This window comes from Zosterops lateralis (assembly GCF_965231275.1).
Source record: "Zosterops lateralis genome assembly, chromosome: 16".
NCBI classification, from domain to species: domain Eukaryota; kingdom Metazoa; phylum Chordata; class Aves; order Passeriformes; family Zosteropidae; genus Zosterops; species Zosterops lateralis.
In genome coordinates, this window is record NC_139776.1 from 8,161,343 (window position 1) to 8,186,550 (window position 25,208).

General features: G+C 42.7%; 1 protein-coding gene across 2 annotated transcripts; it reads right to left on the minus strand.

The window, feature by feature from the left end:
- On the minus strand, positions 1-24,997 carry RPRD1B (regulation of nuclear pre-mRNA domain containing 1B). 2 transcript variants are annotated; one of them, XM_083873130.1, is made up of 8 exons: positions 24,742-24,997; positions 23,095-23,224; positions 21,912-22,045; positions 15,808-15,920; positions 13,915-14,041; positions 12,674-12,849; positions 3,822-3,877; positions 2,356-2,483 (listed from the first exon to the last, which is right to left on the minus strand). In XM_083873130.1, exons 1-7 carry the CDS (start codon positions 24,890-24,892, stop codon positions 3,845-3,847), a joined length of 864 nt encoding a protein of 287 aa, XP_083729256.1. In that variant the 5' UTR covers positions 24,893-24,997; the 3' UTR covers positions 2,356-2,483; positions 3,822-3,844. The 2 variants fall into 2 exon arrangements, with proteins under 2 accessions (XP_083729255.1, XP_083729256.1); XM_083873129.1 differs by lacking the exon at positions 3,822-3,877 and having other exon boundaries at positions 1-2,483; positions 24,742-24,995.
- Between the last annotated feature and the right edge of the window lie 211 nt (positions 24,998-25,208).

The window sequence follows — 25,208 nt, forward strand, 5'->3', positions numbered from 1 at the left end:
TTCAATGACACCCTCTTTATTCAAAAATAGATATCTATGAGACATTTCAGAATATACTGCTGTCAAATGGCAGCCTATATGTCTAAATTAATTCCTAAGTCAATTAATATACAGATTTAAGCTTTTGTTAAAAAAGACACACTGTGGGGAAATCTGTTTAACTTTCAGAAAATGTCACCCAGTTCACCAGATGCCCTTTGCCCAAAAAGTAAAACAAATAAAATTAAAAACCACAAGACTTCATTTAAATTAAGCAAAATAAAACACACGCAGATATTCGGAAAAAAAAAATCATCAAAACATTTCAATTAAAAAATAAAAAAAACAGACAGACAACTCTCTCACAGATCTGCCCAAAACACAAACGTGAGATGCCAACACATTTGTCTACATCAGGTTTTTCCTATAATGGATACACATTCAATCAATGCTCAAAATAACTTGGTTTAACAGCCTCGGGTAACGCTGTGAGCTGAATCAGGATGGAAAAGAGTCTTTTGGTTTGGGTTCTTGAAGTTTGGTGTTGGGGCTTTTTTGTTTGTTTGTTTTTCATTTTTGGCAAAAGCAGAGAGAATGTACAGTGCTTAATCTAAAGTCTGGACCATAAAAGGCTGCACAGTCAAAGTGACTCAGGGCAGAACGTACAGTTCTGCCACTGGAAAAATTCCTGTAAACTAAAGAGAAAAAAACATCTGTTGGCTGGGCAGTGAGGGTGCAAGGAGCGTTAAAAAAGGACAAAAGGAAGTGTCAGTAGGAAAAGGACGGGAGCTTCTGAACAACTGAATGATCAAAAGATGCTGTGTTGTTGTTTGCTGTAACTGATGCTGACCGGGCTATTGAACAGCCTGCAAAATAAATTAATGCGGAGCAGAACGAGCTTTGCATTTCTGCATTTTCTTCTCCTGGCTTTGACACCAGCTCAAGAACACAGGGAGGCACAGAGAGAGAGCATCTCAGCTCACTTTAGCCTCTGTCTTACAAAACCTGTGTCACCAGATCAAGTGTCTCCAGAAACAGAACCTGTTTTATAGTGAGAGGTGCTAAATTTAAACAGAATTGTATCCAAATTGGAATGGTTCAGTGATCGGAGTCCAGCTTGTCACACCTAACACACAAACTGAAATGTAACTACACCCCTGGCAGCTAAAACACTAGCCAGCAACATAATGGAATTAAGAGCTTTTTAAATTTACCTTTTTTGTTTTTTACACTTTTCCTGATTATAAAAATCAACTCACAATCTGTGACACAAAATTAAGTACATCCTTCTAATATCTACATGCATGGACAGGGTACATGTGCATACAGGATATATGCATATATATGGGTCTATTTTCTATATAAATAAATATTTATACCACATTTAACTTCTGTGCATCAGACAACTTCACTAAAGCTATGGAGAGAGTTTATATCATTGTATTTTCAGTGTAACCATCCTGAGAGCAGACCTAACAGTGCCTGTCACAGGGACACCAGCAGCTGCCCCACACCATTCCAGCCTCTCAGGTCATTACATCAAACCTTCCATAACGATCTAATTTCATATAATGAAGAGGAAAAATGTGGTATAAATCTAAGGTAGCTAGAACAAAATTTACTTCCACTCCCACTTAGGTAACATCCAGTTCTGCTTTGCTCAGCACAGTGTAACTTATGAGTCTACCTCTAATTCACAAAGAAAAGCTGCTTATTTTTATTGCCTGTGCCTTCAATTTACATCCATGCCAAATGAGAACTGCCTTCACATCAGGCCACAGCATTATGAGGAACTGCAGGTTTAGGAAGAATCTTTCCCTGTACCATTGCTGAGCAGGTGCCTTCCCCTGATGCTGTCCTGGCACAGGACCAGCATGAACACACATCCCTACGAGGCCCACGAGCCATTCCACTGCTCCCAGAGATGGGGCTCATAAACCCAGCTAAAACAGATGAGACTTATTCAAAAATAATACAATATTTGTAGAGAGGGAAGATGCTGCATGGTCAACCTTCCCCTGGAAGCTTCCCAGGTATGTGTGTACATGATTCGTGATCTTTGTGGGGTAACAAGTGCTAAGAGCAAACAGCAACTAAAGAGTACAGGAAAAGATGAGAGAAGTTTGCCTAAACAGACCACCTCCACTCCCTTTAGAGCTCACAAAACTCACTCCTCTTCCTCCCCTCACGTGAGCCAGTGTACCCAGAGAGGGTGAGTATGAGCAGCCAAGAGGTTCAAAGCAGGGTCTGCAAGTTCCTTCCTACTGCAGATCTTGGAAGACCGGACTTCCAGCCAACACCAGAATCTTCTTTCTTCTGCTGGTAATAATGAATACTGGGGCACACGTTTTGGTCTAGTCTGTTGAAAACAGGTCCCCAGCAGATGGCAGAGGTGCCAGACCTCCTGTGACATTGGGCAGCAGTGACAGGTCTGGAAGGCTCTGGATGTGAGATTTCAGCTCCTTGCGCACTTGGGTTACCCGAGCAAGCTTCTGTTTATATTCCTGAGGGAAAGAGACAAGAGAACAAAGATTAAGCACAGGTTAATTAACTGTGCTGTTAGTTAAGCCAGGAGTATCTTCCAGGTGAGGACTCACAGAAGGTGGCCAGGCCCTGGTGCTCTGAGCAATTCCTGGCATGACTGCAGACCCTGCCATCTGCCCCAAATTCACAGCCTGCCCACAGGCTCTGGCATCCCTAAACTAATAACCCTGCCCTGCTTACTGGTTTTACATGTAAAACATCCCCAAACCAGCACACACTGGGGCCTGATAGAGCATTTGAAAGAGTTGCTTTATTCCTGTGTTCTTCCCCAAATACTGACTGACTCCCAGCTGCTGCCAGAATGTTCCTCTGACACCCTCCACAGCCAGAAGCCACAGGCTGAGGCACACCACAGATATTGCTATGCTGCCAAAATGCTCACTGCTTTCAAACTTCATCAGTTTTGAACACTTAATTAATCCAATTTCCCCTTTCAAGTCATTAAATCAAACCCAAGTTTTGGTTGTCAAACAGGACCTCCTTTATGAGCCCACATTACAACCCCAGCAGCTGTGCCATGAGACTGGCATGGCAGGGACACCATGGAAAGGTGTAGGACCACTTGAATGTAAACCAGGGAAAGCCACATCCACACTGGATGCAGACACTAAAATGTTCAGGATTTTATTACAGAGGGGAAAAAAAAAAAGCAAGCTAAAAATCTCCAAAGAGGAAACTTGCAAGTGTTTTTTCCACAAATGAGGTCTGGATTGAGTAGTAAAAGTGCAGTAAGAAATCCCTGTCCATGTACAGAAATTCCCCCAGGTCTCAGACACCAACAACTTGTGTTCATAATGAGGAGAGAGAGGAGTTTGGACCCTGAAAATGGAAGAAAGAAAGAACTGTACCTTGGTCAGATCTGGTGACAGCACTTAAGAGCAGCCCAGCACACATCCAAGTTATCCAATACAGAAGATTAATTAAAGACTGTTTATGCAATTTTCAAAGTTTTGTGGTTCTATACATTCAACATAACAGTCACAGAAGACAGCAATTGAAGGAATAAAACTCCAGTAGCATGTAATGGGTTTTTTTTAGTGTGCCAGTCTTTACTCAACTACATGTGGCCTACTTTTCATGGCACCCCCAGAATGCAGGAAACAATGAGCTTAAGAAAAAAAACCATACACAGAACAGACTGCCACACAGCCAGCTAGAATATCAATTTACTTTTCATTTCTTAATTGCTTGGCAAAGAGAACAGAAGTTTATATCTCTGAAGATCAAATGAAACTAGGCACATGTTTAATCAAAACATCTTTCTGAAGAGTTTACAACTTTAATCCAGACTTTCTAACCTTCTCAGTGATGGAAATTCTCTTCACCTTCTCCAAACATCAAAGCACAGCAGTTCCTGTAGGGTTACAAGCAAGGAGTTTACACTCTCTGTGTTTCATTATTTTGAATTAGAACAGTGAGAGCAGCCATCAATCGCAACTCCCGATACCCCTGCAATGGCTACGTAAGTCTATCCCATAAACCTCCTGCCAGCACCAGGCAGGAATGTCTTTTAACAGCCTATTTCAAACTTAAATCCTTTATGGGGCTCAGTGAGTTAATATAACCAAACACTTCTGTTAACATACACAGGATATACAGTGAAATAATCAAGTCCAAACAAAGCCCTCCCAGATCCATGAACTGCAGGGTGCTGCTCTCATGCCTAGAGAACAGTAACAACAACAACAACAACAACAACAAAAAAAAAAAAAGTCACCAAAAACCTCGAGATGCACACATTAATTTTGTTTGGATTTGTCTTGTTTTAATGAAAGACAGAGAATCGGGACCAAAAAAAGAATACTCCCACATCCCTAATCCCTCTTTTGGGAATTCTTAAAGGCAGAAACAAGTCGAGAGTCGTGAGACGAAGACAGAGAACAAAAACAAACCCAGATTCTTTAGCATTAATAGAGAGCAGAAGCAGATAAAGAGGGATGCCATCGAGGCACAGCATTCCAACACTTGGGATTAGTCTCCAAAAGAATGTGGGAGCCAGCCCTGGGGAAAGGGAGAGAGTGCCCGGAGTGCTCAGCTCAGGGCTGGCACATCCCCAGTGCTGGAGGCAGGAGACAGCGACACACCAGCTCCTGCACACGACAGAGACAGCAGGAATAGCTCTTGTACTCCAAATGCTGGCAGAGAAAAGGTGGAAGAGGCTAGACTTGGAGATCCACAGAAGACCATCTTAAAAATATTTAAAAATCCATAAATCAGGCCATTGTCAGGGAGTGATGAATATCAAGCCAGGAAATAATGAGCAGCACTTCCTCCTCGGGAATGCCAAACTGTCAAGAGTGAGTATCAGCAGGTGTTTCTTTTTTCTGTAGTAATTCCCAGTAAAGATAGGAACAAAAAAAGAGAAGGGCAAGGCAGCTAGCCAAGTCCTCCAGGTCTGATAAATGGGCAGTGAAGATGAAAAGTTGCAAATTCCAGGCATAAGTCAAGAAAACACTTCAAATATGGCATGAATTGCCAAGATCCACACAAAACAATTATGCATTTATGGATCCAATTATGGATCCACATAAAACAATTACGTAAAACCAGGTACAACCTCCATAGAAAGACTAATGTCCTGCCATTTTCAGGACAAAACTGATGGGATTACCAGGATCCACCACTTCTCACAGACAGTCAGGACTGGAATGTGATGGCGTTCAAGCTAAGGATGATTTGCGTGACCATTAGAGTTATATTAGATGCAAACAGCATTCCTTCCCCAATAGAGCTACTTAGGGGAGGGAGAATCTTGCCAGTGCCTTGCCTGACAGCCCACTGACAAATGAAGAACCACCAAGATGTGTCCAAACCACACTGCTGTTGGCAAACATACAGACTTAGGAGCAATTCTTTTGCATATTAACAGCACCAACCTGCTTCCCAGATTCACAGTTAACAGTTTCAAGTGTTTAGGAAAATATTGCTCTCAGCATGTCCTTATTTTCAGGGCACTCTACATTGCAGGCTACACGGAACACTGAGTTACCAGAAATATCCCACCAATTTGGAGAGAGAATTTTGTATGCATATGATGACAAAAAAAAAACAAAACCAAACCATCAAGTCACCTTGAGAACCATATTCCTTTCAATTTTAAGTAATTCCACCTTACTAATAAGTAAATGCAAGCATTATCTAGTCAACGCCAAAGCCTAAATTCCATCTGTTAAAAAACAAACTGAAAAAATAAGAGAAAAAATTCTCATGAGGAAAAGGCAGCAACAGCCCCCAAACCACTAAAAACTGGCTCAGAAAACATCACTAAATTCAGGAATGGAAACAAAGAGTAATCCAGAAACCAAGATTTCCTAGAATAGATGAATACTTACTGGACAGATTGGATACACATCACAGAGCATGGCAGAAAACTGTCTGCTCCATGCTTAAACCCTCTCCATCCCTCTGGGCCTGAGATGCTATGCTGGATCCTGGCAGAGCTGTCAAGCAGTGGCAAGACCATCAGCCAGAGCTGGGACAGGGAATGCTGGCTGCTCCCCTCAAGAATACACAGCAGCAGAGACACAGAACCCCCTCCCAGCTTGAGGGCTTTGCTTTTTCCACAAGTTCTGGCCATATTCTGCAACACAGGACTCTGGAAGCAGGTTTTATGGGAAACCATGTTTTTCATGCAGCCCATGACATGTCTGGAAACTGCACCTTGCAGATTTTTCACGAGATCCTTCCATTCCATGAAGCTGAACAACACAAAGTCCAGTTAAAAGAAGCTACTGCTTTCTGAGGCCTTCGTTTGTACTCTGTACCCTAATTGTCTCACTGCTCTGTAGGCTTATATTAAGATTAATAGTATTTGGATGCTATTTGCTTTTTTTTAGACAAAATAATGAGATCTCTGCTGTGAGCAGGAGTTTCAGGATGATGGAGGAAAAAACTGGCACTGAGCCACATGGACGCTTTTGCTAATCAACATTTCCTTTCAGTGTGTGGCGTTCTACATCCTCAGTGGCCAAGAGAATTAGATACTCAGTCCTTGAAACAAATGCACAAATGCAAAATCAGAATTAACTACTGCTGAATGAAGCTGACAGAGTGTTTCATTCCAAAGCAGCCATGCTTGAACATTATAGAACTGACTGTCATCAACATGACAGGAAATTCATCCTGAGCACACCGCTGTGTGGCCTGGTTCACCTTGTTGTGTTCCACAGCACAGATTTCAGCTTATTTTGGCTCGGAGTGTGCACTGGACACGTCCTCTCCTGTGCAGGGTCGAGCAGGAACATGCTGTAAGTCATCACAGCAATTGCATCTACTGAAAAAAACATCTAGCTAAGCATTAATGAGAATTTGGAAAGTGAATAGAAAGAGCAGCCGGACAGGCGCAGTTTTGATGTGATGCAGCTTGAGCCAGCTGCAGGAAAGCAGAAGACCACAAGCCAGGGGAAAAATGCATCAGAGGCTCAGCAGAAATTTGGAGAGTATGAACTGAAGAGAGAGGTCTGACAGCCATGTGATTGTATGTTCAGGTAAAGCCTTGCTTTAAAAACATTAAATACATCACAGTACTGCAGCAGGTTGGTTAGATACTCCTTAGCCTCTGCTCCTTGCCACTAAACCTATGTAAAACAATTCTAAAACATAGTAACTAGAAAAAGAAGAGAAAGGAAAACTTCTGCCATTCCACAAGCTCATTGCATCAGAACTCTCCTCAAAAGCAAAGTGAAACCAAATGCCAGGGTGAAGCCAGCTTTCCTCATTCAGCAGCAGCACTAAACCAGCAAATCTGAGCTTTTATCTGAAAGATGCAGTCCAGCAATCAGACCTTGAATGATGTATTTCCTTACAGAGTCTTCAGTTCATTTCCAGACCTTAAATTTGTTCAGTCTTGCCCTTTTAAATTTGACAAGGCTTCTTTCTTCTGCAGCATCATTCATCACACTTCAGCAGAGATGGTGTTTCTGCTCGTGGCAGAATTAAACGCTCTCAAAACCATAACTCGTTTCCTTGCTCTCCTCTTTGTTTAGGACAACAGAAAAGGCAGCAGTAAAAGCCTCCACAGAGCATTTCTCCAGCTGCTTCTCAACCTCTGCCATGTTCAAAAGCTATCAGAAAAAGCCCAGGCTGCTGCCACTGTATGATGGACACAAGTCATCATTTTGTTTGCCAAATACCCTTCCAGAAATAAACATTGAGGGGGGTGCATTTGATGCTCACCACAAAAATCAACATCCAGGGCACAAGCCAAGAGCTACATATTCACCTCTCCAAGCATCTTAACGCTTTCTAGTTAAGCAAGAGAGTGGACATACACTCATTCACTTCAACAAAATGCATAAAAACATTGTATGTTAATATTGTATTATTTTTATTCGCTTTTATTGTTTGGTATTATTCTATTTGCAGCACTACTGTAATTGTAAATACCTACAAGCACCTACAAAGTGAAGGAATTATATCATTGCATTGTGCAAAGAAACACAGCTGTTGCCTCGAGCCATACATGGCCCAACAGACCCACATTCCCTGCAGGTGTCAGCTCCCAGCCCCACAGAGCAGCCTGTGCTCTTATCCCACACTCAGAGGCACCAGTGGCTCACAGCTGGCAGAACTGGTGCACAGCCTGGCATTTCTTGCCCTGTTAGTCACCACTTTGGTCCTACAGACCCAGATCTAACACTGTCTGGGTGCTCCAAGCTCAGGATCTCCCCTGCCACAGTCACAGAGCCGACCCCACTCTGCTGCTCCTTCCCAATGCTGCTCCTGCTACTTCACACATATCAAATACTGACAATTTTCTTTTCTGGCAGGAACCCTAAAACTTAATCTCCTATTTCACTGTCTAAACCACTGAAATGAATATACCACACAACCCTGTCTGAGGGAAGAAAGAATTCCTGTCTGAGGGAAGCAGCAGCCACAAAGCTGTGCCAACAGTGACACACTACAGAGACCCAGGCAGTGGAAGCAGCACAGCAATAAATTGCCTATTAACCCACTGAACTAAATTGTATTTCAAGAAAATGTGTAGTGCTGGGCAGTCCAGAAAACCTCAAGTGAGAATGCACTTCATTCCTCAGAGATGCATTATCAAAGAGGGTTTGCAAATTTGTGTGGGCACAGCATTAACACCTTATTAAAGGTGCCTTGAAGCCATGAATATTAAAACCCACAAACATCTAAAAACCCCCAGAGCTCTCAGCAGGACTCTAAGTGACAATTTTTCAGTTGCAGCCAAGAGTCAGGATATTTCTCCTAAACTGGATCTTAAATACAGTATATTCTTTAGATTTATAGCTGCAGACATGTAAACACACACTTATTTAAGTGCATACACTGCTCCATACACATGGCCTATGCTACAGTGCTCCTCATGTCACCTTCCACCAACACCACACACGTGGAAAAATTGCCTTCACTGACTGCACATCAAACCAAAAATTCTGAATGCACAACTTTCTATTTTTTCTGCCTCTTCTCCCCATCACATTAAAACACTCTCCTCACCCTCCACTCACTCTAGGTTTCCTACTGTCAGTAGTTATTTCAGGTACCCATGAAGCTTCTACACAATCTGCCATTTCCTTGCACTACTTTTCCTTGGTTCTTCCCATATCACCTGTTTATTTGACTTCATTTTACAGTTGCCTGGTACACCAACAAGGGATTTTCTCCTCACTACATTTCTATTTCACACAAACCGTTTTCCTGGATTTTTTCTCCTTGCCTGCCATGCATTCCAGAAGAGTGCTCCAACTTCAAAAGGCAATTCTCCTTGAAGTTCTGCAGGCTCAGGTGCTGGAGGACAAAAAACCTCCCCAGCTGATTGTGCTCAGTAATTGTAATGGGGCAGCAATGGCCAAAAATAACACTAATCAGGAAACTTCCATTGGAAATTCAATACTACTGTGAGATACAAGGACACATCTCATTCTTATGGAAACAACAGCTCCTGGTTCTACGCCTGTCTGAAAGTGGATTTTATTTCCTGTCATCTCCTATTGTGAATGTCCAGGCCACCTCTGATCTATCCCAGCCATAGAAGATCAAACAGCAGCTGCAGTATCAAGCCCACAACTGCTGAGCAAGATGAAGCACCATTTTAAAAGAAATTCAGAGTTCAGCTGTTGAATGACAGTATCCTCCACACCTTTCAGGAAGTTAACATGAGGAATACTTACCTTTGAAAATAAATGCCTTGTTATAGGCTCTTTAGTATCAGTTTGGGGCCAGCTGATTTTACTGACTGATAGAATTAAAGAAAATCTACCTTCTTAAGTGCTCTTATACTACAGTCAAAATACCACAATATCACTCCCAGGATAAAAGAATCCTAATTATAACACTTTGATTTTTTTCCACTGCTACCCTAAAACCAGAGTTTGTCCACATACTATGATCTTCAGGCTCTGTTCCAGCTTCCTCCTTTCAAATCACCAGTGCTTCTTCACCCTCCACCGTTTCAATCCTTACTCATGCCAGGTGTATCCATGCTGATGTGTAATTCCTTTCCAAAGCCATGTTCCTCAGCAGGGTCCCTCAGTTAAACAGCCTTACTGCAACTGATGACAAGAGCTGTGTCACAGGGGTTTGACATGCAGAGTAGTCTGAGCATTAGCCCACAAGACACAAAACCACTGAGTTTATGCATGTTTTGAAAATTTGCCATTTCATGAGGGACAGCGTTAACTGGATTAGTAAACAACTGCAGCTCTTTAGACCACAGAAGTTGCTTTTCAGAAAGACACAGATTAGCTTCTTTCATTGCTATCGCAGTGAAAGACTTTGTGAGTAAATAAAATACAAAAAACATTCAGAATAAATTCCAAATTAGGTATTTCCATCTCTTGAAATACAGCCCTTTTATTTCTGTCAGAAGCTCCTCTCCCCAACCAACAGCCTTGGCTAGATGAGGATGGTGAAGTAAACAATCCATCCTGTATCCAAACACACCCTCTCATCTAACTCAGGAAACTTACAGCACAAGAGGAAAAACTCAAAGTACCAAAGATTCTGGAAAAGATACCTCAAGAGAGCAAAGCCTACAATGAATAGGTATGTAAAATTCGATTGTTTTAAGTTATTTTCTCATTTCAGACCTTGCCTGAGTAAGTGTTTTGGTTTTTTAATACATTTTTAATTGGCACAAGTTTCAGATCCTTCTAGTAAAATGCTTATTAGCACTACAAAGAAAAATCCAGGCTTATCAATACTGTGAGAACATCAAAGACTCAAACAAAACTGATAAGCAGATCTGGCCTGCCTTATCTGTAACCAGCATCTTCCACTGTTTATTAACCCTCTACAAGGGCAGAACAATGGAACGCTGTAATCAGGCAACATCCCTCACTGAGGTTTGAGAGCTGACACGAATATCAATTGTGCCTCATGTTCACTGCTGGAGTGGCATTTCCTGCAACTCCGTTTAGACTGCTACAGCACTGAGGCCACCTTGTCTGGCAGAATGACAAAGATGCCAACCTAAACAGATATTTAATAAGATCCTAATATTTAAATAGGATCATTCTTTATTTTCCAATGTAATGAAGAACTCTGTTTACCGTAACAGTGAGCAAGCAGCCTGTCCCATTGCCATCAGCAGGATTACTATCATTAACAAAGCAACTCAGCCAGCAAAACACTTCATTTTCAGGGCTACATTTCTGCCTCTGCCAGAGTTACAATTTTCAAGTAACATTCTTTACCAAAAGGACATTTTCCAAACAAAAAACTTCCACGATTGTCACAACATTTCAGCTAACACATTAGAAATTTTAATTTAATGTTGTCATTATGGATTTCTCAGTTTCACAGTCTCAGACTGACTGAAAATTCTGAATTGTTTTGGGCCTTTTGAAATATTAGTGTGCAGCATTTTGCTACCTATTTACTGCAAACAGCAGTATATCTATCATTTATGTATTTTTTTTGCATACACACAGGTGTCCTTCTTTAAGCAAGAAAAAACCCCAAAACTTGACCCAAGACTTCCACAGAAAATAAATTAGTTGCCAAATAAGATTTGGTTACATGACATCATCTGTATCCATGTCTAAAAGTGTTTTTTCTGACTAAGTCATAAGACTGATGCTATGCTTCAAGAAATTCAGTCACAAGGCATTGAGAAGCTCCAATATAAACACAGGCAAAGAAAACACTCAAAATGAATTTTATCTGGGAACAATGTTGCCGAGCTGTCAGAGGAGAGGACGAGGTTTGCCATGAGAGTAAACAGAGGCTGCAATTGCTGCAGCTCAGTCTCCTTCCAGGAGATTCTGTCCTCCACATCCCCTCCCATCCCACCCGCAGCAGCTGCTCATCACCAGCACGTGGTGCAGAGAAGCCCTTAATGTGCCGCCAAGGGGCAGTTTAGCAGATGGCAGAGTGACATACAACCACAGTCATTAATTAAACTCCTCGCTAGTCCCACACCGGGCTGCAGAAAGAACTTCCATGGAAAAGGCACGTTTTGGATCAACAGCTGTAAACAGCTGGCTTCACAGCCTGGAATGCTGGGCTGAGCAGGGGGGGGGGTCTCAGCTCAGCCCCAGGGTGTTTGAGGGTCCTGCCCTCCCTGTTCAAAGGAGTTGCACAGGAAACAAATCATTGTCTTTCACTACCAGCCCCATTTACACTACACCACAGAAGCTGTGGGTAAGTGGCTGTCAAAGGCTGGAGAGCAGAAAATCTGGCTTAAACTGCTTCCTCTAAATAAGGGGGGCTCAGGAGGCAGAGGAAGGACACCTAACCATCAGGAAAATAACAAAAAACCCAAGCAGTATAAAAAACCCTCAGCTAATTATGGCAAAGGGAGGTTTTTTTTTTTTTTAAAGGGCATGTCATAACAAAATAAGGTGTTAGGCAAGTCTGTTTTTCTTTAAGTAGTATAGACCTCTGGGCTTTCCAGGTGCATTGAAACATCTAGACTGAACATCAGAACAAATCTGCACTCTCTAGATATGACACTGCTTTCCTACCCATTTTACTCCAGATATAAAGTCAACTAGAACCTAGATAACCTAGAACCAAAAGTAAAGATAACACCCGGAATCAAATGTAAAGGTAAGACCTGGAATCATGTAAAGGTAACACCCGGAACCATCTCCCTCGGGAGAAACCCATAGAGACGAGGAATCCAGGATGAGCGTTTGGTGAGCGAATTGTTCTGCCAGCCCCAGTAACAGGCGCTCACCTCCAGCTTCTTCTCCTTCTCCGTGAGCACATCCTTCTGGTTCTGGGTGTACTCGATGAGCATCCTGGCCAGCTGGCGCCGGTCCTCCAGCTCGGCCGCCAGCCGCCCGTTGTACTCTGCCAGCAGCAGACACGCCTCGTCCACCGTCTTCGACAGCCGCTCCGCAGCCTCTTTGTCTGCGTGCAAAAGCATCGGGTGATTTAGAGGACAAAAGTTTAAAACTTCCCAATGGTTGACAGAAGGGCTGCGATTCGCGAGCCGCAGGCACAGTAACATCTTGTTCATAAATATGCTTCTGGCTTGACAGGAAAATAAGGGCTGTTATGACGGGGATATAGAGGAAATAGGATGTACACCCTTTGTGGGCTGTATTTTAGACACTGACATAACTGACTGCATTTCATCCTTGCAGAGACATTAGTGAAAGTGGGGATATAAATCTATCAATAGTAAGCCTCTATGAACAGGTTAATTAAAATGCTAGGAAGTACCTTCAGGTAAACAAATCAGGTGGTTTCTACATTTAAACACAGTGTGCACTTGTTAATTCCTCTTATATAGGAATAATTTCAAATGTGTTGACACAAATCTAAGAATTGCACACAGTCCAGTTGGACACTGTAAGAATATATTATGAAAGGCAAAATAAGTGATAATTCATAATGAGTTCTAAATTAAAACTATCTCCAGGAACAAGAGTCAAATCAGTTCAACCTCTAAATGCTTCTATTAAAATTACTTTTCAAATGTAATTGCAAAAGTTAATTTAAACAAAGACTGACAGATTAATGGGGGTAGCAATTTGCCTTTCCCATAACAATCAAGGAGTACGTGTGTATTCAGCAGTCTGGTGGAACTCAAAAATATATCAATCAAGGACTATGTATATATTCAGCACAGCCTGATAAAACGTCAAGATATCTTAACAGTTGAGATGTTCAAAAGCAAACACATCCACTTGAGAACTCTGGCCCAATTTCCTTCATGTTCTTGCAAAACGTCGATGATGCTGTCAAAGTAAAAAAACTTCAGTCCAAGCCAAAAAATGGAAGCAGCTATGTAAGTTTAATCCTCAGTGTTACTTCACAGGATTGCTATCTGTTAATTACCCCGGAGCTACAAAGCAAGGACACAAAAGCAGGAATTCACTCCACCAAACACTGTGATTATTAAAAAAACCCCACACTTTGATTTCTAAGTTATTCTTTGGACCCACGTTCATTCATCTTCCAATCTCATACCTGTAATTTTCTCCAGTAATGAAACATCTTGAACTTCCTGAGGCAGGGAAGCAATTTTTTGCCGCACTGTCGCATCTCCTGACGCTGCATTTTCCAGGTCTTGTAGGGCTTTGATCAAATCCTCAGTCTACAAATGAGCCAAGAGGAAAACCAGGTAACCTTAACCACATCCAGGGATGTGGTCACTGCAGAGGAGCTCACCCACCTCTGAAAGGCACCATTTGGGGAATATTTTATTAAAGTAATTTTTAAACCTAACACAAGAAGCATTCATTGAGTTTACACTAATCCCAGTGTTTAGCTCCTCCTGCATAATTACAGCAGAGCCATCCTTTTCAAGACTCTGCAGTGGGAAATTTCTCAGTCCAATTATGAAAAGTGATCATTTACAACATAGCTCAGAAGGACATGACCACACCAGTCTGAGAAAACCACCAGCCCTGTGTGCTGCCTCAAGCTGGAATTGAATCTTCCACCCAAGCATCTCTGACAGTCTCTTAGGTGTACAGGCACCTTTTTGTTCCGTTCCACAGCTGCATTCTGACAGAGCAAAAACACCCAACACCAAATTTCCATCTGTCCAAACAAAATTGTATTAGATTTCCGTCATGACAAGGTTTAGAATTCTGTAACTTGTTACTGACTATAAACTCCAATGATGAAAAAAGCTCTTTCTATAAAGAAAACTTTGTGGCTGTCCTTGCAAAGCACACAGTTTTCTGCAACTGAACTGGGCTTCTCAGTGTGCCCTCAGTTCATCTCTCAGCCAGCACTGAGAAAAGATGTGTCCATTTGAATTAATTCATTCAAAATGCATCCAAACTTTAAAAGGACATGGATGAAGATAGCTCTAGGAGGACCATCCCTGACATGTTCTGTTTCCTTCTTGTTCAAAAATATTTAAACAGAGAAACTCCCTGAACAAGAAGAACAAAGTGTTGCTTTTTTGTTTTAAAAATCCTGAAGCAGGGGAGGTTTTTGAAACAGAACACTAGGCCCATAAACAAGCACTGATTTTTAAACTACAGTTCAATAGTCTGAAAGCTAATGAAAACACTAACAAATTCTAAATAAATATTTTCTTAATCTGAAAAACAAAGAGGTCCATTACCTAATGTTTACTACTTCCTTGCAAACTGCAAATGATTTCCAACAGTGACAATGTTTATAATCAAATGAAACCATAAGCTGCAAGGCATCTGGAGGTAAAAGTAACAACAAAATTTTCACTTATTTCCTTGACAACTGTTATTTATTTTTATTTTCCAATGTTTACAGTTTACCAGATGGATGGTGTAATTTTTTATCCCCTTCAAATAGATTCTGGGTTAACATATGTTCATTCTGCAGCCTCAAATGGCCGCAATGATTTTCTATTTCATTCCAAATATTTCCACACCAGTAACATGGAGCCTCTAAAGTCTTCAGTGCTGGTTATCCTACCAGCTCCATATAAACATAACAAATGTTGTGCATTTTAGTAACTTACAGAAAGATATGGCCTACAAAAGAAAATTGTGTATTAACTGTTCACAGCTTTATGTTTTAGAGGTTACACATTAATTTTTAACAGAATTTAAAATATGGCCTGTTTTTCTAGCAGTCCTTTGAGATTCGATCCTGGCAGCACTACTCAGACCTTGGGTTAGACTGCCTGGAATTGCTGAGAAGTGACACACTATTGCAGTAGGAAAAAGGAATCTGTTGCATTTCACATGGACTTCTCAACCCCAAATTGCATCTCGCCACTAAACCCATTTCACTTGTTGTCAGCTCCACCTTGTGGCTGTGACACGGGGGAGGTGGCAGTGGCACAGGGGAGGTGGCAGTGGCACAGGGGAGGTGGCCCCATGGCTTCCAGAGCTCCTCCCAGGCTCAACCCATTCCACATACCAGCAGTGGCCCAGCACTGGGGTCTTGGGGTGAGTAGCTCCCAGGGTAATCATCATCTTCTTCCTCTTGTATTTGCTGAAAAGTTCGCTTTAAAGACTTCTTCTCCTCTGCAACTGAAGACATAGAAACAACTCATTTGGATGCTAGATCTGCCCACCTTAACTATCTCTACTTCAAAGAAATACACCAGATGGATGCTCTGATGATTAATCCCTCTAGGGAATGACCACAACTGGACTTCAATGTTGGCATCATATTCCAAACACTCAAATGCAAAACAGTAATAAAAGATTGATTTTTTCCCTCCATGTATCTCTGTACATGCCAGCCTGAGGATACACAAGCAGCGTGGACTTCATATGTGCTTGTCTCTCCTACAATGAAAGTAGGAAAAGCAAATAAATGTGCTATTTGTCAATAAATGAGAGATTTCAACCCTGCTCAGATGCTCTGGCTAACACTGGAGTGTTCAGGTGAGGATTTCTACCAGTAGAAATGGAGCACTGATGTGAAGGTACACAAGGACAGAAGAATTTCAAGTTGCCTTTCTGCACCAACTATATGCTCACTGTGGCCCCACAATCAACGCAGTAATTGCTGGTTATTTAACTTTCCACTCTTTCATCACAAAACATCAAGACAGTTCTGTGAAACTACAGCTCCAAGCTGTGACAGCAACAACAGCAATGGGCAAAGCATGAACTGATCTCCAAGCAGGTTACCTGCAACACTTGAGAAACACGGATGTCATAAAGCAAGATAGCATTGGTTAAATGAACCTCAGCATGGCAAAGATTAGCTTGAAAGGGAAGAGACAGTTTATTTAAATGAGTCAGAAATCTTAATGAAGCCTTTGATCCAGCCAAAGAACTTTCAAAAGAAGGTAGATCATTTTTCAGACTTGCCACCAAAGATAATAAGATACGGGGTAATTTGTAAGAAATTTTTGGACAGGCTTAAGAACTTGATTCATTGGAATCAAGTCTTGCCAAGATAATCATGGAGTTCAAGAACAGACTCTGTATATACTTTGATTCAAAGGAAAATCCAGGATTTCTCAATTTAAAACAAAACCAGACTGTCCCATTCTGAGGAGCCAAACAGAAAGGTCTGCCCTTAAAGCCGAGGTTTGCCTGCCTTGTCAGGTGGGACAGAGGAAAAAACTTCATTCTAATGGAAAGAAATCAGAGGAGCTGTTACATCCTGCTCGTTGGGGAAAGAGCAGAATGACCCTCTCAAGGCAGACACAAACATCTGTCAGAGAACAGTCTCACTCAATGGAAGGCAAAACAGCATACAAAATCTATCCTAATCCAAAGCAATTGTTGATGTTCGATAGAACAAAGCTACCTAGGCTAGAAAAAGGATAGCTAATTGTTTTATGTATGAGTGCTTGACTATCTGACTGACAAGCCAGTGAGGCCCCAGATCAACAAGGAAAACAGCTGCTGCCCACTGAGATCTGAGAGAAACACGAGCTGGGTTGAACAGGAGATGAGCAGATGATAAAGTGGCCAAAGAGAGCATTTAAAATTACCCAGCCCAACACAACAGGTCATCAGTATTTATCACTTGTATGTACTTATCATAAAATAATTAACCAACAGAGGATAAACACGAGCCAACCAACAGAAGAATGCATGACCACAGCGATCTCACAAGTGAAATTAAATTGAGAGCTGGGATTCAAATTGCTGAAGAGTTATTCCTGCTGTGTTGCCAACTGGTCTACCACAAGACACAGCATTACACTTGCTCACCACTCTGACACAGAGGATTCAGAATTCATTGAATATTCCATCTGAACAAGGCCAAGTGAGTCTTACAGGAACAGCTCTGAAGCTGGTGGTGCTGAGCACCTGCAAACCTAAGCACCAGTCACTGGAGAATTCTAGAAACACCGCCTCAATTTCATCAAAAATAGAAAAAAAGCCCTACACTTATTTGCAAACCCAAGAGCATATGGAGCAAAAGGACCCCTGAAAGGGAACAGAAGCACAGCACAGATTATAATACACCCTGCTTGGGTAACTTACAAAATCTCCAGCCAGGAGTAATTTAACCATTGCAGTCTACACTAGCAGAAAAGCATGTCAAATGCAGCCAGAGAAGGGGAAAACAGGCACTGAGAAAATCCACAACTGATCAGAATGTAACACATATCCTAAACAATCAAGATATCCTTGTAGAATACAGACAGCTTCTTCCATGAAAATCAAGAGCCCACCTTGACACGGACATAAAGAAGACAGAGACCCCCCCAAAGAAGTCAGCTCTCCTGCTTTGCTCTGCTCTCGACAGAAACTGAACTACTCCCTAAAAGCCTCTGAAGGGCAAAGCACTTTCCATTTCTCCAAAACGACAGATAACTGCCCTCCTAACAGCTTTGCAGTGACACTCCAGGATGTTGTTACCTTGCTGTTGCAGAGCCCACAAACAGCAGCAAAAGTATTTCTGCACCAACTTGTACACTACAAACCATCTCAGCTGGCTTGAGGAAGGTTACAGTGTCAAAGGCCTTGCTGACAACTATCAACTTTTCCTGTCCCTTGGACACCTGAGGGATTTCCCCAGCTCAGGTGCTCTTTTTTATCTCAGCTTTTGATGCCTGTTCAGAGGTAAACAGGCTTCTAATGAGCCAGCACTCCCTCCAATTGGTTCCAAACCCTTCTCTCTTGGGGAATAGATTATTTGTGGTTCCTTAAGTTCTCATTACAATATGTATTTGTTGGCAGCCTCTCCGAGGGTGAGCACAATTGGAGTTGAGCTGCTCCAAAACCATACCCAGCCCTGTGTCCAGGTGCTTTTATTTCAGCTACCCTCACAAGCCTCCCTGCCTGCTCTCCTCTCTATTCTTTTCCGTAATTTTATACAGGTCTGAATTTCTGTGCCAAAATTTGCAACATAAACACAATGAAAGCAGTCAGGGAGCAGCTCAGTTCTGTGTTAAGAGTGACACACTCCTACATCACAGCACATTCAAGGACCTTCTTCAACTGCTTGTTACAAAGACAACAAAAAGAAAACACATCAGCTATATCGGTTGTATTGCCTGAAGGGTTTCACATCAAACCTTTAAGACCTAGTTTTTCCAGTCTTTGAGAAAAATGGGTGGTTTTTCTCTTCCCTATCGCTCGTGAAAAGAAACATTCTAATAAAAATGAGATTAATGAGAAAGCAAATGCAAGCTTAATGAATACATTTAGAGATAAAACAATGTATCAATATTCAAAAGCTCATTTCCATGCATATGCATATCTCCTTAAGGAATCCGAAAGACTAAAATCTGGTAGTCAGCTGCACCACTGAGCAGTCAAACCAGGGAATACAATGCTTAGAAAGGGCTGGTTCTCTTACCCCTCTGTCTCTCGGAAGGGAAATCAGCTCTGCTCCACAGCAGGAACTCAGCGTGTGCAGACAACTGAATTGCTCTGCATTACCCAAGGCCTTGCTACTCATAAGAAACAAACTGTACCACTGAAACACTCACTGATGAGCTTTAAAGACTGATACAGGACTCCACTGCATTTTGGCAAGTCTCACAACTCTACGTGGTGCTCTCAAGACAAGCAGAGCCATCCCTAACAGAGAGAAGCACCCACCAGCACAGGAATTTAAGACACTGCAGTATGAGAAATAACAGAGAATTACCTGCACTGACCTGTTGCCATACCTCAGGCTGAAGAAAAGAATAGTTGTTATCACAGCACCAGCTGTTATCAACAGCACCAGGTGCCCTTAAGGAGCTCCAACATTTTAACAGCACAGCTTGCACCAATCTACAGACAGAAACATTGCCTATTTCTCGGCTGTGCCTACCTTGGGACTCCACAAACCCAGAAAGCCAGAATGGCTTTGGAGGAACACTGGACTATGGTATTCCACATTTACAACAACTGTTCTATCTGTAAACCAGGACACCTTAATCTCCATCTTGCTTATGTTCACCTGTTTGAAAATGTAATACAGTGACCACAAAAAAGCCTTCTGCAACTCACCAGAAACTCAAACACCAATTTATCTCAGAAATCCATAAAACCCCCAGGTGAAACCAGCTCTTACCATCAAGAAGCTAATTTATACACATGCCAGTCAAAGCAAGGAAAAGACCCACAGGGTAACTCTGCTGAATGTTTCAAATTTCTTTTTGACCATGAATTGACAAGGCAGTAACATGCACACTCATGAAAAGGCCTGAACTTTCGCTCAAATAAAAGATACTACATTAATATCTCTAATTACCCAGGCAAAAACTAAGTTTCTTGCCAAGTGAAGCTGTGCACACAGCAGTTCTTGAAGGCTTTATATTCCTTCCCACAGACAAAGATCTGTTACTCTTAGGAAGTTTGATTTTGTACAAACGTTTTTTAAGTTGAGAAGATAACAGTAGCAGAAGTGGTTGATGCCATCAGCCAAAGGGAAAGGACTATGAGCCACAGCTGGTTGCCAAATGACCAGGAAATAACACATGACATCAATTATCAGTGCCTTTAGATTCAAATTTAAACACTTGTGAAACACTTACCCAGGTACACCAAATTAAAGTTTCAAATCCTCAGTTAATCAGGTCAGGGTTATCAGGAGTGTAAATTCTGGCCTTTGATAACACACAGGTGCCTCATTCACTGCACCCAGACAAGAGGAACCCCAACATGAGCCAGTTTATGGAGAGACTGTTCACCTTCACCTCTCAGAGCACAGACTCCCTCTGTCTCCATACAGATGGGACAACCCCTTTGGTCAGGGCATTGGCTCACAACATTTGGGGAAAAAATTGCAAAAGTCATCTTTCAAAAGGTATAGCTCAATGAGGGGCAGGTGGAAGGACACTGGTGTGAGCTGCTAAAGCATTCATCCAGCAGTTCTGCCCCAAGCAGTGTGAAAAAGCACAAAGCTACAGCCAGAAATGTCTTCATATGCAGATCTTATTTACGCTCATATCTATGTATTAATTCTACATTAAATACCAACTCAATCAGACCTTGTTTTCACCACCTAAGAACGGCATAAGAGCCTTTTACTAATGACCAAACCACCCCTCTCACACCATCAGAATTCTGTGGGAAATAGAAAAAAAAAAAAAAAGACCAGAGCAGCAATGTCATTCCAGCTCACTTGAAGACACTGACACCTCACAGAATCACAGAATGGCCTAACAGAAGGGATCTTAAAGACCATCTCACTCCAACTCCCCTGCCATGGGCAGGAACACCTGCCACAAGACCAGCCTGCTCAGGGCCCATCCAACCTGGATTTGAACACTTCCAGGAATGGAGCAACCACTTCCCTCAGCTTAAGGTGGACAAATATTCCCTTGACCAGAACACTCTTGATTTTTAATGACCCTCACCTTCCATAGTTTAGGCAACCCACTGCTCCCCTCTTTCCACTGGAGCACTACCAGTGAAACACCTCCAAGTGCTATAGAAAAGGCAAGATCTGCCAAAGCAGTAAATCAAAGCACAGTAAACACAAGCTTATGCTCAGTTTCTCAAAGGTCTCATGCAATAATAAGGTTACACCTGCGATGTTCTAATGATACTAAATTATGCAAAGTTAGAGTTTTCTCCAAATTACATCAGCTGGTGTAAGAAAAAAAGATTTCAGACAAGTTTCTGGGGCATATATTCCAGACTTCAATTATTCAAAACTCCTTGCTGCATCATAATAAAATACAGTAACTACGGCAAAGAAAACAATTAATATGATAATAAAAGCACTAACAGTACTGAATAAGACACTCTAATAACCCAGCTGAGCAGTCTCAGAGATGCAGAGTGGGACAGTTGACTTGAGGTGGACACAACATGATGCAGGATTAACTTGCTTTCACCCCAAAGGCAGCCCTGGAGCACTGTATCTGCACAAGCAGCACCAGACATCACAACCAGTTAAGCTCACTGCCAGCCCCAAGGCACACCTGCAAACCAGAATGGAGGGTTTAATGAAAATCAGACTTCTCAACACAGTCCTGAATAATCTCCATGTCTAGCCCTGGCAACAACTCAACTAAACATGCCCAGAGCTCAACTTCTCACAGTATTTCCAGTGAAACATGCACCAATTTTAAAACAAAACACACACGACAAGCAATAAGCATTTACCTTTTGTTTGGGGGCTGTTGGAATCTTCCATAGACAGTTTGAGCTGCTGGATGAACTCGCTGCCATACACGCTCCTCTCCTGCCAGATGTTCAGCAATCGTTCCAAGGGCTTCTTGCAGCCCTCGTCTGCTTCTCTGCTCAAAGATTAGGAAATCATTACAGTTCAGCTGATCAACACTCCTTATGTTTTCAGAGAGCATCTTCCAAACTGACAGCTGCACCCATTGCAGTATGTGAACATTTGGAGAGAATCTTGCTCATATTGTCTGAGACAAACTGTGCAAAACACACTCATGGCCAATTTTCCCCTTTATTTGACCTAAAGATTGCCTGGAAGCAGCTCATCATTCCCACCCCAAAGTAAGGGCAGAAAAGTTGTGAAAGAAGAAACTTGCTATCACTCAGAATTTGCAATAAGAGTTTATAAAACACCCTGAAGCTGACAAGTTTACAATTCTGAGTATTAACTTTAAACAGTTGTTTCAGTCAATAGCATTGCAATTAAAAGCAGGTTGATTGGATCATTAGGCACTTAAATGCACTCAGAGTGTGCTCTGACAGTCAGACATCTCTCCAGAACAGACAAACACCCAGAGCATTAATGTTGTTTAGCTGAGATAACAGGACTTATTATGTCGTTTAGACACAACCTTAACTAAACAACAGTGCATTTTTGATAAGGTGCTGGCTGCATCACTTCTTCCCCTTTAACTATGAAATTCTTCCTTCCTTCAGCAAGGATATTACTGATCAGGTATCACACAAAGAAACTGTGCAAACCAGGAGGCTGCTGAGAATCCAGTGACCCAAAACATCAGCTCTTTTAAAGTCTTTTGACAATGGGGCAGAGCCATTCATTATGTGGCTTTAATAAACACAACCAACTGTTCAATTCCACTGCCCATAAACAGGTCTGCCAGACCTTTAGGTAACAATTGAAATAAAGTCCAGAGGAGCAGCACATAGAGAACAAACATGTGAAGCTGTGAAGGACTGGTTCACACACAAAGTCACCCATTCACACTAAACGGTCCCCGAGCACAAAGCAGTCAGGATCCAATCTCTGCTACAGAGAGGGTACAAACCCCTCTAGACTTAAAAAAACAACAAAATCCAACTGAATTAGCTTTGAATAACAAGAATGCAAATCCCTAGAGAGGAAAGCTGAAATACAGCAACATACCTGGCAACGTGAGAAAATGCATCCACAAGAACAGATTCAAATTCCCTGGTAAATTCAGGACCTTTCCTCTTACTGTTCTGGATGACATCGTTGGCTAAATACAGGAAAGTAAGCTTCCTACTCGATTTTGCTGAGGAAGGGAAAAAAAGAAAAGAGAAAAGGAAAAAACAAAAGAAGAGTTTGAATTTATTTCTCACTTCTTTCACCTGGAATTATTAACAGGGCTTTCAAAGTTGTTTACAGCTTTGCAGTCTAAAAACAAAGTTCAAAACATTTCCATGTTACCAAAGGAAATCAAGGGCTTTCAAGTCAAGTAGTTCCCAATGTCCTCACTTCTGCTCTTTTTTAATTAATTCATAAGACAAACATGAGTTTAATGCTTTTGGTGCACAGTGACACTTTAACTCTGAAAAGTCAATAAATTTTAAACACAATTAAAGCAAGCTGCTCTAACCCACCAGCAAATTAATAAAACAATTAGTTTATTTTTTATTAATTAACTTCAGGAAAAAATATTTGAATAAAACAGCATAACTCAGAACTGAGTGAAACTATCGGAGAAAGCCATTGTGAAGATTCAAAAAATTTTCCAAACATCAAATTTCTTCAATAGAGTTTAAATTTTTCTATTTTGCCACCACCAATTTCTATTTCAATATGGCCAGAACTGGGGAGTTTTGCCATTCCCCCAAGCAAAACAACCACGAACACACAAAAGGCAGAAAACAAAGGTGCCCATTTCCACAACAGAGCAAATGCAGATCTTCCAAAAATTCATAAATAAACTACAAATGGCAAAACCTAGCAATGACATAGAAGATGCCCCAGCTCCTCCGAGGGGCTCACAGGGCTGGTGCCCGCAGGGGAAGGGTGACAGTGGCTGCTGTCAGAGCTGCACCTGGGGACAGGGTACCCACACAGAACCTCAGAATGGGCTGGGCTGGAAGGGACCCTAAAGATCACCTCGTTCCTACCCCCTGCCATCGGCAGGGACTCCCTCCACTATCAGTCTTCCCTTAACTTCAGGATGAAGCCATCTAGGAAATTACCTTTAGTTAATCTGCAAGAAAAACACGCACAAAATGTTTCTGGATGATAGCACCGAAGAGTTTTACAGACTTCTACTTTTATAGAGTCCTTAAAATCTTTATAGTCTTTATAGACTTCTGCTTTTTCTATGCTTATCTCCTCTCACTAATTCTATAATGGGTAAGTTGTACGAATCCAAACCCAAAATTTAAAAACGGGGCCAGACAGCCAGAGCGCTTCCAAATTCGCCTGAGCACAGCCAGGAGAACTTAATTCGTACAGCTCTTGTTTTACACCCAAACCAGATCTGAGCATCCTCCTTCTCTCAACCCACACTTGGCTGTGCCTCCGTCCTCTGCCCTCCCAAAACCGCCGCCGGTATTACCGGAATACACTCCTCACACGTGGTGTTCCCCCAAAGTTTAGTAAACAACAACAACAGCCGGTAAACAGCGCCCAGGCTCCCACAAACTCCCGCAGCACCAACTTCTCCCGGTGCCGGCCCGCGGAGCTCCGGAGGAGGAACCGGCCGCGCTCCCTGGCAGCTCCGCGGGCGGCCCCGGTACCTCGGGGCAGGGGCTGCCGGAGCGGCCCCCCCCGGACAAACCCCCCGCGCACCTTTGCGGAGCTCCCGGTGCCACACGGCGACGATGGGCCCGGCGTGCTTGCGGTGGTGGATGAGCCACAGCGAGAGCGTCTGCACGCTCTGCTGGGAGTTGCTCAGCTCCGACAGCTTCTTCTCCAGCGCCGACTCCGAGAAGGAGGACATGGGGCCGGGGCTGCTCCGCCCGCGGGGGGGGCGCGGCGCGGCCTCACCGACAACAACCCGCCGGGGCCGCCACCACAAGATGGCCGCCCGCGCCCTGACCCCGCCGCGGGGCGAGGGGCGGCATCGTACGGAGCGCCGGAGGGAGCCGGGCCGCACGGCGGGCGGGCTCGGAGCATGCGCAACCATCACCGGCGCCTGCGCGCTGAGAGCACTCGTGATTTTTCTCACAGCGCCTGCCCAGGCCCGCGGGAGCTTTGTGGCGCTGAGAGCTCAGTTATGTCAGCGTCACGCCGCCGGCGCATGCGCGTTACGGGAA

Bases quoted from the DNA above. Each gene is read 5' to 3' on its own strand.
- RPRD1B (XM_083873129.1), bottom strand. From the start codon at position 24,892: ATGTCCTCCTTCTCGGAGTCGGCGCTGGAGAAGAAGCTGTCGGAGCTG. The intron at 22,046-23,094 runs GTATGTTGCTGT...ATCTTTGAGCAG, and splicing joins GCATTTTCTCACGTTGCCAG to AGAAGCAGACGAGGGCTGCA. The intron at 15,921-21,911 runs GTAAATGCTTAT...CTATGTCTTCAG, and splicing joins CAACAGCCCCCAAACAAAAG to TTGCAGAGGAGAAGAAGTCT.